Genomic DNA, 12,184 nt, shown 5'->3' on the forward strand with positions numbered 1-12,184 from the left:
TAAGAAGTATTTTGAGAGTATTTAATAGATGACACTTCAAGCCTATACAGTAACATTAAACTTTTTTTTTTTCTTTTTTGCCAATTTGATTACTTGAAAAACAGGCAGCTAATCATCAGTGCCCCTTAAAAAAAAAAAAAACATGCATGTGACCTCGGAAAGTTTACAGCTTTAGGAAGTTAAAAAAAAAAAAAAAAGCAAATTACTCACTGATCAAGAATACATTGGACCACAAGGCAAGCTCATACTATTTTTTCAGCAGAATCTCTTAACTTCCCTCCTGTCAGCAAATCTGCAGTGTCTAATCTTGTCTGTGACTTTTTAAATTTCATTCATACATTAAGACAGATTTATTTTAAGCTGGTCCCAGTCTAGGTCAGCTCCTACTGATCTTTCTTACAGCAAGTAAATTACTTGTCCAAGTTTTTCCTACTGGGAGACATTCAGAAACAAGTCAAGTATCACAATGTTTATTGATAGATACAAGTATATAAAATCAGGGCATGAACATGTCTTGATAAATTAAGTAGACTCAATTTCAATACTATAATAGAGGGACCAATTCAAATTTTTCACCATGTCATGTTTCACACCCACAAAAACCTCTTCCAAAGGGCATTAATTCATCTCTCCAGCTGATCAGTTTTTGTGCAAGTAAATTGTTTCTTTTAAAAAGACTTGTGCACTTGCCCAGGCTCAAGGATATTAAAACCTAGCACATAAAGCCCATTACTAGAGGTAGAAATACAGGCAATATACTATTACGGCAACAACCATCGATTACAGTTAAGGATTCTCTGTAACAACCAAATGGATAATCAAATATTGCAACAACTCAAGTATTACACTGAGCAAAGTGCATTTCTACAGTATTCAGTGTTGCTATTCAGTTTTCTAACTTAAAAACAGCCTATGATAACTGGCAGCAAAGAAGACCCTTGCAACAGACTGCTTCTGCTCGAGAACTTATGATGTAATTATTGCATGCTGCTAATACACTGTTATCTAAACATTAAAGATACTCTAAAATATTTTTATTGTAGACTATTAAGACATACTACAAAAACCTTTTGCAGAAGATAATCCTATTGACAAACATCTGCTTTAAATATTGTGAAACATTACAGCGGAATGAATTTTTGCAGTGGTTAGGTCAAATGCAGTTAACATCATAGCAACAGTATGTTTGCACAATTTAAGGCTTTGGCTGGTTCTTTAGTCAGCTTCTTCTTCAGATTCTTCTTCTTCAGCAGTTTCCAGCCAGGTTAGCCACTGGTTCACCTGCAGTTACATAAAATCGGCTTAAGCAACAGAAATTGTTTCCCCTCTATACACTTCTGCAGACTACTCCTCCCCACCCCCCAACTCATTTTGAAAGTGTTTCAGCTATAATGCTACTTTATATATATAGTGCTAAATGAAGAAAAAAGACTTGCCAGCAGATACCACACGGAAGAGAGCTACTATGAAATTTACCTGGAATAAAGCTTTCCCTTTCCCTGGAAACTCTTGAGTAATATCTTCTTTCCATGCCAAAAAGGCTTCTTCTTCGATGATCTCCATATCATAGAAATGAACAAAGAAGCGCAGTAACATGCCTATGGAAGTATACAAGTTGCATTGTTAGGTTTACAATCTGAACAGCTTACTTGATTTTAAGGTATGTAGAAAAAAGCCCAAAAAACATGGAGACAAGCACAGTGCTTGTGCTTTGTTTGAGATGATAATGCACGTACCTTTTGGAAAGTTACTGTTGTAGCAGTGCACCTGGAGCGCATATAAAGCACTCACTTGCAGATCGACATGGTCATGGAGGAACTTCTGCATTACTGGCTTGAAGGAAAGAAGCAGCTGTTTTTCCTGCTCTAGTTGCTCTTTTGATGGAGCAGATGAAGAATCTGATTCGTCGCTAGGTGGGTTTACTTCACTAGAAATATACTGCAAGAAACTGGACAAAAAACATCCTTAAGTTAAAATATGCCAGTTAGATTCTATGCTTTGTAACTATCAAAGTACTCATGTTCAATTTGCTATCTATTACTAAAAATGGTGGAATTGTTTCTGAAGCATTCTGCTTGTTTCAGCAGTTATGTGCATACATAGCACATTTAGCATTACAGTTGACTGCACCACAAGATCCTAGCTACACTTCTGTTAAGGCTCTGAAACATTTTAGAAACTGTTCTACATTCCTCCTCCCCAAGCAAAGCAATTCCCACTGACACAAACCTGGAGACACCTACTTCTTTCCCAATTCAACTGGTTTTAAGAGAGGACGTGCAGCTAGTGCAACTACCATGTCTGTCTCAGTGTATACCCTTATTCTGTACAGTTAACAGTTTATTGGTAGCTCGACAAAACATGTGCCTGAATTACCTCAGGACACCATCTCACCTGGTCATCAATATATTCACAAATCCTTTATCTACATGAAGTTTGGGTGAAATGTTATCTTTAATCCACTTATAAATGGCTTGAGGGGATGGATCCAATTTTATTTGCTTTAGCAATTCCTTCTCCAGTTTCAGAAGTGGGAATAAGAAGCTAAGTCCCTTCCCTTCCAAGATCTCCAGCATGCGGTCCTTGTTCTGGTCGATTTCTGACAAATAAATAAGATACACTTAAGTGCTGGTATTCATGAAAACCTGTTAGAAACACCATCCTCATTACGTATTAGCTGACTGCATCAAAATAACTGTACTATTTTACTCTGGTGTAAAAAACTTGAAAAGTTATCTCTCACAGTAATATTAAGTATCATAACAGTTACATGATGACTCTTACCTGGTAACATTTTCTGCATATTCACTTTGCTTTGTTGGAACAATTCTGTTAGCCATTCACGATCTTGTAACTTAGCTAACTGCTGAAGGCAAAGCAGGAAGAGAGGGAAATGGGTGCCACTTTCCAGCGGTTGAGCCAGTTCGGAAATGCTCACTAGTTCTGAAATAATGGCACGGGCTGCAAACTGTGCTAAGTAGGATTTCACCAATGGGATGTCCACCTCCAATTTGGGGCACTGGTCCAATACATTCAGGAACGCCTACAAAACAGTAAAGACAGAAGTTTGAACAGTGAAGCAACTTTGTTCTTGTGCGTATCAGCACTCTCACTACACAGGAGTGTGATTTCTTTCTTCTCTCTCCCATTAAGTCACTTGCTGAGAGGTTCCCTGCTTCTGAAATCCCATAACTGCATTTCTTCTTTCATTGCTTAACAAACCTCTCAGAAGATTATACCCTACTTCAATTTCCTTAAATCAGCAAGACTCAAGATGTGTTAACTGCCTTTATCTAAGCTAGACATCACAAACAACCAAGTAACAAGGACTAGGAAGCTATCAGACCACAGTACCTGCATGAAGTTGTCACTCGTGGCAATTCCCTCCTGCTTGAGTAAGCTGATCAAAGTACTTGCTTTCTCTTTGTCTTCATCTGATCTATCTAGGGATTGAATGATCACTTTGCTCAGCATCTCAGGAATGAAGTGTTTTGGAGCTCTCATTTCTCTCACAGTATTGACAGCATCATTAGCATTTCCATTGTTCAGATACTCGGTCACAACAGCTTCCTATAGAAAAAGTGATAGATAAGCAAACATTTTAGTTTTTTTGTTTGTTTGTTTTTAAAAAGAAGCTGTATAATATATTTAACGTACAGTTTGTTTAAGTAGCTCTTCCTTAGAAGGTGGTGGTTTCTTGATGGTCTTTGCAGGCTTTTCTTGTATAAGTGGTGGATTTGTTTTAAGACCAAGTTGAGGAGGCTGAAAAGAGATAGTACCAGAAGTTGTTTCTTTGAAGTACAGTGTTGTATATACTTCAAAGAAAATGTTATCAAGATTAATATCAAATATGTACCAACAAATGTCAAATCCACGCGTTCAGATGTTCTTTTCCATACATCCTGCTGTGTTGTGAAAACCTGCCCCCCTCCCTTTGCATACTAGAAAGTATGCCAAGTTTTAGACACATGCAGAAAGTAATCAAACTCAATTCAGTTAACATACAGTACACATATTTACCTGTCCCAAAGGTGGTGTCTGAGTGCGTGGTGGTTGAGCACTAGGAGGAATCATAGTTATCTGGGGCTGAAGCTTTGGCACTTGGTTTTTATTCATTAGAAAAGACTGAGCAGGTCTCAGGCTAATCTGTGAACAATCAGAAAAACCTCTAACTGTTTCAAGTACTTTCACCAAGAACTACACAGCCATGGACTCACGTCAACTCACCCCACTGAAGCATGAATTTCCATTTACTACAATGTAACATTCAAGTCCAGACTACACCACATATGTACTGAAACACCCCCAAAAGCATGACTCAGTGAATCACAGCTTGCTGCAAGTTACTGGTATTTTTGTTTATGTTAAGTCCCATCTGTATTAAGATCTGGAATTGCTCCTTTTAGATGCAGTATGTTAGAGACCCAAGAAGATATTTAGCATGTTCGCTGTCAAGTTTTACAGCTCAGATGAAACTCTGCAAATCACTCAAAAATCAGGATACATATATTTCTCTTAACACTTACTGGAAATAACAATGCCATTTACTTGGCATTTGACATTTTGCCTACTAGCCAGTTCCTTAAAAAAAAGGAATTTAGCCTGGTCCAGCACTTCAGGGCTTCTGAAGTTTAGAATCTTGTAAAATTTTGTTACTGTTATCAATATGATGCATGGGAACTGATGTCAGAGTAGTGTTCTTGGGGAGGTGTGGGGAAAAGGAAAGGATACCCCAAGAAATTGCCCTCATATCTCAGTCTTGCTCATGGGACGCTGGATACCCTAAGGAAAGTGAGGGTAAGGTGGAAGAGGAAGGGACAAAGTAGGAGGAAGAAGAGGAGAAGTAGAAGAAAGAGTTCCAGCATTAGTCCTCATAATAACGCGTCTTGCTATAATCATTGGGCAATATTTAGAATAGGCTTTAAGTAATGTAGGCATGTTATGTACCTCATCTGCATTAAGCTGTCCTTTCTTAGAAAACCGAGGTGGCATATCCTTCGACTGTCCTTGTTGCTGGGATAAGAGTCCCTGATTCTGGTTATGGTAGAGCTGGCTTTGCCCCTATTTCAGAAAGGGAGATATAGAGAAAGAAGTGCAGATGATGGAGTGGTGTACATCATATGGTAAGTAGTACCAGAGGGACCAGAGGAACAAGATTCTATTTGCCAGGAAGGGAGAAAGAAGGAGCAGGGGTGGTGGGAGAGTATCTATCCCTAAAAACAGGGCTAGTTTTTAAATAAAAAACACACCATTCTGACCCACCAAAGCCACATGCACCTTTTCTTGTAGGAAAAAAAAAAAAAAGTGTATTCCCTGCATCTCTTGCACTATTTTAAGAAATGGTTTAGAGTTCTTGCATCAGCTGAGCATCAGTTCTTATCAGACTCTAATCTGAGGAAGTCTTTCAAGACAAGTATGCTATAATCCATAACATACGCATCTGTAGAAGAGCTGCTAACATGCTCAAGTCACTCAATGTTCTTCCTTACCTGACTTTTCAGAAAAGATTTGCCTAGGTCTCCAAACTGGGATTGAGCAGAAGGCATGAGGTGACCCCCATGGCCATTGAAAAGTTGGTTTGAACGATGGCGTCCCATGGTGGGTGAAAATCTATCCTGAATAACCCCTGGACCAGTACCAATTCCGCTACCTATATTATGAGGAGATGAAAAACAGTTTTTGTTGTTCTTATTTTCAGTACAGTACAGTTGTGATCACCAATATCAGACATGTAGTTTCTGCATACCTGGCATTTGTCCAAACATATCAGCAAGCCCTCCGAGTGGGTCCCTGTCAAGTTTCATCCTGGGTGGCATAAAGGGTCCCTCCAGAAAGAAGTCGCTTCTCATCCCTTGAGACATAGGAGCAGGAATAAAAACTCCCAGATCCTTTAAAACAGGAATTACTGTTTTGGTCATTTTGGAGTAACAGTCCTTTAGAGAGTTAAGAGTCTTTAGATCTAAACTGTCTTTGTCATTTTAACCCATAAACCCTTACCGTCACATTTCACTAAAAGAACTACTTATACGTGGCAAAAGGTGAGTTTTGTGCCATGGACTGAACAGTGTAATGCCTTCCTCTACCATGTAAGCAGAAGCAAAGCACAGAATTTTACACCGAACACTTACTTTTACTGCATCTTGACGGATTTGATTGATAGTCTTTGGTCCATTGTCAAGAAAAGCTTTGCGAGGAACCCAGTTGTGTTCTCTCAACTCCACAGTATCCTTGGAACACAATGGATTATTAGGCAAAGAGTCAAGACAACTTGGTGAGAAAAAAGCAGTATGAAGTTATTTTATCACTGTACCTGCAGCAGGAAACGAATCCTTGCTGGCAATTCCTTACTTGACATCAAGGAGCGCATACGGGCAAAGTACTGATCCATTAAGGACTGGGGGGGGGGGCGGAAAAAGAAGGGATGTTACAAATGAGGACCGATGTATCTTCAAATAGGAGTTACAAAAATCTTATTCTTAATTTTTATCACCATGTAATACCCCAACAGCCTCCTAGAAAGACTTTTTAAAACTACTTTGAAGACTGCAGTGGATATATACATACCTTGGCTTTTGCATGGTCTAATCTAGGTCCTACTGTCCTCATTATCTGACAGAGGCACTCCAAATCCTCCCCCATATCTTTGAGTTGGACTCTCTTCTTCTTTTCCAAAAGCTGAAACATTAAAAGGGAATTAAAACATTTCAGCGTATTAGAATTGACCATTTATAACAAACAACAGATGTGTATAGCAGGACACGCAGAAACACATTATTCTGAAGACAAATAAACTTCATTAAAAACTGCTAATTGAAGCACTTATTGCTCATGCAAGTCCACGTACTTTGAACTACCTGCAGTACTTCTGTCTAGGCCAGATTAACCTATCACTTGGAGACAATTCCCATGGCTTTAAAGACAGCCAGATTTTCTTTTTAAATCGGACCAGAAGACTGTTTATTTTCAATAGTACTATAATTGACAGTAAACACTGATTTTTACGGTCAAAGATTCCCAAAACAACCTAAGTATCTCTATTTTTAATTAGAAATACTATTTTGCTGTAAGCCCACACCCAACCCAAATACTTACTGTTTTGATGCACTTATGAAGGATAGATTCATGAATAAGATCAAGCTTGCCAAGTTCTCCAATGAATTTGATGTTCCCCAGCATCTTGATCTTGGCAATGGCTCTCTGTTCCTCTTCCTCAGGGAGGAGGGGACCATCATGCTTATCATAGACTAGAAAGCAAAGAATCCTGTTTAACACAGCTGTGAAAACAGATGAAAAGTAAATTCCATACTAAGTTGGTTTTAAAGCTTACTATCAACATTTCTGGTTCGGTTTTCAAATTCATCTTGAAGTTTAGATATTAGGAGGCGTCTGAATGTCTACAAAAACAGAACAAAGTAAATAGTTAAGCTCATCTATGCAACTAAATATGTCAGCTAAGTTTATCATTCCATAGCCAGAGAAATACTCACTGTGCTTTGCTTCTGTCCTGGATGACTCTCTGCGGATGGGCCATCAAAGTTGGGTGCATCTTCTGCCAGTCGCAGACATAGTTGAGCATACAGTGAGCTATACTTGGGCTCTTCAAGGGCTTTGTCTACGATCTAAATCAACATATTCAGAGTAAGGTAACATGTAGCAGAATGCAAGTTTATTAGGAAAATGGGACGCAAGACACTCAAGATACTACCACTCTACATGATCTACAACATCTAAATATTCTTTGCTATTCCACTAAATAAAATCCACTATTTCTGTATGCTTAACAAGTGATTCTTAATGCTGAAGCAACATAAAAAAAAAAAGCGCTAGTGCATGCTAAAGAGCTTCTGCAATCACTAAGCAACAATGGAACAAGTTTAAATTTGCTCTTCACAACGCTGAAGCCAATTTGATCTCGGATTTCAGAAAACAGTGATGGTTTTAACTTGTGTACAAACAGCTAGCTACCTATGGTAGCTTTCCCAGAACACTAAGGCTTGTTCAACAGTGAGATGGGAAGGGGGAAGGAGGTCAGGTCAGGGAAACGAACCGTGTTAACTAATGCCTCAAGATTAAAATAAAAATTCCAGTATCACTTAGTGATTCTCAAGACTTCTGAACAGAATGTTAGAGCATTAACTCTGATTTCCTCACCAGTATAGTTCTTTCACACAGGAGGTTAACAACATTTCTAACATGGTTGGATCATCAAACCTCAGATCAGCTACATTACTTCTGTATCTCATCAATAAAAGCCAACCTCTTTACTCTTAGCAAGCAAGAAAACAGTTGTGAAAAAAAACAAAAGCTGCCAGCTTACCAGCAGTATGACCCCTTTTAGGATGAGCTTAGACTCTACACCCACATTGAGGAGCTCAAGGCATAGCTTGTCAAACTTTTCAGGAGTAAGCTTATTTAGTATGCTAAAGAGGAATAAACAGAAACAAAAATCCCTATTACAAATTTTATAACCACACTACAAGTGATTTTAAACCTAAGTTTACCTTTACTAGTTAGTCTATTAAGCAGAAAAGGGAAGTCCAATATTTCCTTTTTTTTGTTTGTTTATTTATTTATTTAAGAATGAAAGGTGACCTCACAAGGATTAATTCTCTCAGATCTGCTTCGTAGGCCAGCAACAACAAATTCTTGCTGTGTGTGATATCAATTTCTGCTTCATTCCTTCTAAGTCTCCTCAACCCTTTGCAGAACTCAAGACATGCACTTTTTCCTTTCCTTCACCTTACTGTTAATATCTTGCTAAACATAATATAAGGAAAAGGATCTTCCACAAAACTTACCCTCTTACTTTCCTGAAGATTGCATCATGTCGTTCTTTGTCGTTTGCGGAGTCGTCATCTCGTCTAGTGCTTCGTGAAGGAATCCATTTCTGAGCGTTTTGCCCTGGGGTTTTCCCCAGGAACTCGCTGTAAAATTAAAAAAAAAAATAGGATTGTATAAGCAAAAGCAATTTCAAGAACAGGCCTTCCAGTATTGACTTAAATAGATTATTACTACATTTACTTTTACCAGAAGCATGCACCCACCCTATCAACACTGCAGTACACTGTACAGCAAAGCCTTCATTCAACAATTAAAAAAACCCCTCAAAGCATTCCTCTAAACCTTTGAAGTTAAATGCATGAAATGCTCCATCCATCTCACATCACCGTATTATAGCAGGCTTTTTTTTTTTTTAAATGGGTATTGTATCTTGCCACAGACTGAAGGACAGTAACTTAAACAACAGTATTCTTTGCATAAGTCTAAAAATGAACTATTTTCAACTCTTCATTCACCATCATCTATCCTCTACCTTTAGAAAATGACAATTCAAACAACAAGGAAACATACCTGTTGCTGGCAGTCTTGGGATAGTGCTGAGGTGCACCCCTACCACCTCCTCCGCCTGAAGAAGCACTGTTAAAAGACAAATCATGGAGTCTGCATAAGTTCAAAATACCAACATTTTCCACTGTGTGTCACTACTGGCAATAATTACTGCCAACTCAAGAAAGCAGATTAAAATCCACTGAAAAGTTTCCACTGCAAATACTCATTTACAAAAAAAAAAAAGCATTAGTACCTGAAACGAGAAGCACCCCCTTCTGCAATCGCACTCTCCACTTTGGCGGCTTGACAACGAAGAATCTTCAAAAGAATAAAATTAAATTGACGGGGGTGGGGAAAAACAAAACCTAGAAAGACAAATCAAGTATTCACATTATAGTTGTTTTACTAGCAATCGTAGTATCCATCTTATAACAATTCCCACCCACAGGAAAGCCCATTTCATCGGGATACCCATGTTTTCCAAATGGGGGGGAAAGGACCAAAGAGTGAAAGGGATCAGGGATTGAAAGTGCAAATGCATCAACAAGCTTTTACCCTGTCAACCTCCCAAAAGCAAGGGAATGATTTTCATTTCTCACACAACAGAACTGGAGGAGTTCTTTATTGATACATCTTACAAAATGATTTTAATTATCCCAGGGTCAAGTAGCCACGTTTGAAGGCAAGGACTGGGACATCACAGAAAACGCACGGTGAACGTAGCGAAAAAGCTGTACCTTCTATCTAAACAGCCAACACCACCACCAAAAGAAAAATAACTGCTCTTCTACACCTCAATTTCTGTCTTGCGAGACAAGCAGGGCACTATTTCATCGCAGTGCTTATGTAGCAGAAACTCGATCACGCCCGTGAAGCCCGGAAAAGCCACGGGCAGCTCGAGGCCCCGTCCCCGGCCGCTGGGCAAGGCCGCGAGGAGCGGGCGCCCCGCTCCCAACATGGCCGCCGCGAACAAAAGGGCTGCGGGAGCGCCAGCAACGCCAGGGCGCCCCCCGCAGGCGCTGCCCGGACGCACGGAGCCGCCTCCCCCTTCCCCCACCCGCGCCGGGCGCCGCCCGTTTCCCGGCTGAGGCGGCGCCGGGGCCCGGCCGGCTCTTTGTTCTCCGCCACGGAGCGGAGCGGGCCCCGTGCGCGGCCCGGGCCGCCGGCGGAGGGGGCGAGGAGCCGCACGGCCGCCTCCCGCCCGAGAGGGCGAGGCGAAGGCGCCGCCGGTGGAGCGGCTTCTCCGTGATCCGCTCCCCCGTCCGCGGGGAGAAAAAAAAATAAATAAGTAATAATAATAAATATATATATATAATATAAAGGAAAAAGGAAAAAAAAAGCGCAGTGGCAGGTAGTTGCGTAGCGATGTCCTCCCACCACCGGCCGCAGCACAAACAACCCCCCCGGCAATGCGGCTCCCGCAGGAGCCCGCAGCCCCCCAGGCACCGCAGTCCCCGCGGCCGTTACCGCCCCGCCCCGCTCCCCCCCGCCGCCGGGACGCGGCTCAGGTCTCCGACGCCGCTGCCCGGCTCCCCCCCGCCGCCCCTCCGCAGCCCGGGCGGCCGCCGGCCCCGGCCGCCATTTTGTGCGGCAGAAGGCGACGAGGCGCCGCCGAGAAAATGGCGGCCGCTTCGGGCCGCCGCCATTTTAAGCCGCAGCCGCAGCGGCCCCGGCTCCCCCCCGCGCCCGAGCCCGAGCCCCTCGGGCCCCGCGGCCGAGCTCCTCACCTTCCCTCAGGCCTTGTCAGCTTCCCCGGGTCCCGGCGGCTAGCGAGGGCAGGGGGAAAGGCGAGAGAAGGGGGGGAAGGGGAGGGGAGCCGGGGACCGGGGCCGGGGAGGGGAAGGGGGGAGCGCGCGGGGCAGGGCGAGTCTCCGGTCACCACAGCAGGAGCAGCAACCGCCCGGCGCTTCCCTCCGCAACCTCCATAGAGAGCCGCCGCGCCGCCGCGTCTAGCGCACGCCGAGCCGGCCCCACTAACTTTATTGCCCTTCACGCAACCTACCCCACCTCCCGCCAGCGGCCGCCAATCGCTGCGAAGGGCTCCGCCCGCTCCGCCAATCACGGCGGAGGAAGGGGGAGGCCTCAACAGCCAAGTGGGAGGAGGAAGGAGCGAGGTTGGTTGCACCGTGCCGCCGCCGCAGTGCAGCACCCGTATTCGCGAAAGCGTTTACGCCGCATAGGTGGCGGTAGGGCAGAAGGGGGAAAGGGAAATTTGCGCAAGTGGCGTAGCCGCTTAATGGCGGAAGCTCTGCTGCCTCTCTCCTTGCCCGTGTGTTCCCGTGCTGTGCCCACCACCGAGCCCCCAGTTCTAGAGGCCTAGAGTGGGAGTTGTGTCACCATCACAGAAGGGATAGTTTTATACGTGTGTACATAAGCGTTCGGATTTCCTTTTTCGTTTTTCTTAAGGGTAGGTTTCCCTTCATTCAGAGCACATTCCAGATTTCTGTGGGGCTGTGGTAAAAACAGTACCGACTGCGGCCCGGGGCTTGCAATCAGATCCAGAGGAGGACGCTTGCTATTTGAGCTCCAAAAGCCTGGCTGTACAGATCTAATTTCAGGCTTGCTTTCTGGGTTTGGAAAATGTGTCTGCATGTGCTTTCAGCTGACCTATCCACGACCAGACATCCTGCATGAAAAGGAACCTCTGAACAACAGCCAGGCGAACAGGAGAGCCATTTTTACATACTGGCTGTGCTAAGCACACATTTGATGAGGTTTTCTTGCTTTCTATGTTAAACGAAACGAAGGTAGCCAGTCTTCTAGTGGTAGGTGAAAGTTGGAGTCATGGGAAATCTCAAAAGATTTAACAGTTTGAGATTTTAGAGTTTAACAGTCACAGCCAATTTGTCACTGA

General features: G+C 42.8%; 1 protein-coding gene and 1 non-coding gene across 2 annotated transcripts; both read right to left on the reverse strand.

Moving 5' to 3' along the window:
• On the reverse strand, nucleotides 1-11,922 carry EIF4G2 (eukaryotic translation initiation factor 4 gamma 2). The gene is made up of 23 exons (XM_068685427.1): nucleotides 11,800-11,922; nucleotides 11,502-11,646; nucleotides 9,584-9,695; nucleotides 9,352-9,417; nucleotides 8,799-8,924; nucleotides 8,318-8,420; nucleotides 7,488-7,619; nucleotides 7,328-7,394; nucleotides 7,093-7,244; nucleotides 6,565-6,675; nucleotides 6,311-6,394; nucleotides 6,129-6,227; nucleotides 5,747-5,888; nucleotides 5,490-5,650; nucleotides 4,948-5,061; nucleotides 4,021-4,146; nucleotides 3,658-3,762; nucleotides 3,355-3,570; nucleotides 2,785-3,043; nucleotides 2,395-2,599; nucleotides 1,737-1,948; nucleotides 1,477-1,598; nucleotides 1-1,281 (listed from the first exon to the last, which is right to left on the reverse strand). The coding sequence occupies exons 1-23, from the start codon at nucleotides 11,920-11,922 to the stop codon at nucleotides 1,216-1,218; spliced, it is 3,048 nt and encodes a 1,015-aa protein (XP_068541528.1). The 3' UTR covers nucleotides 1-1,215.
• LOC137858197 (small nucleolar RNA SNORD97) lies at nucleotides 4,741-4,906 on the reverse strand. Its single transcript, XR_011097566.1, has one exon. It is a non-coding gene; the product is annotated as a small nucleolar RNA SNORD97 (small nucleolar RNA).
• Nucleotides 11,923-12,184: the final 262 nt, after the last annotated feature.

This window comes from Anas acuta, chromosome 5 (assembly GCF_963932015.1).
Source record: "Anas acuta chromosome 5, bAnaAcu1.1, whole genome shotgun sequence".
Lineage (NCBI taxonomy): Eukaryota > Metazoa > Chordata > Aves > Anseriformes > Anatidae > Anas > Anas acuta.

Bases quoted from the DNA above. Each gene is read 5' to 3' on its own strand.
- EIF4G2 (XM_068685427.1), bottom strand. From the start codon at position 11,922: ATGCAGACACATTTTCCAAACCCAGAAAGCAAGCCTGAAATTAGATCT. The intron at 7,620-8,317 runs GTAAGCTGGCAG...ATGTTGATTTAG, and splicing joins TAAAAGGGGTCATACTGCTG to ATCGTAGACAAAGCCCTTGA. The intron at 3,571-3,657 runs GTACGTTAAATA...CTTTTTCTATAG, and splicing joins AAGAGCTACTTAAACAAACT to GAAGCTGTTGTGACCGAGTA.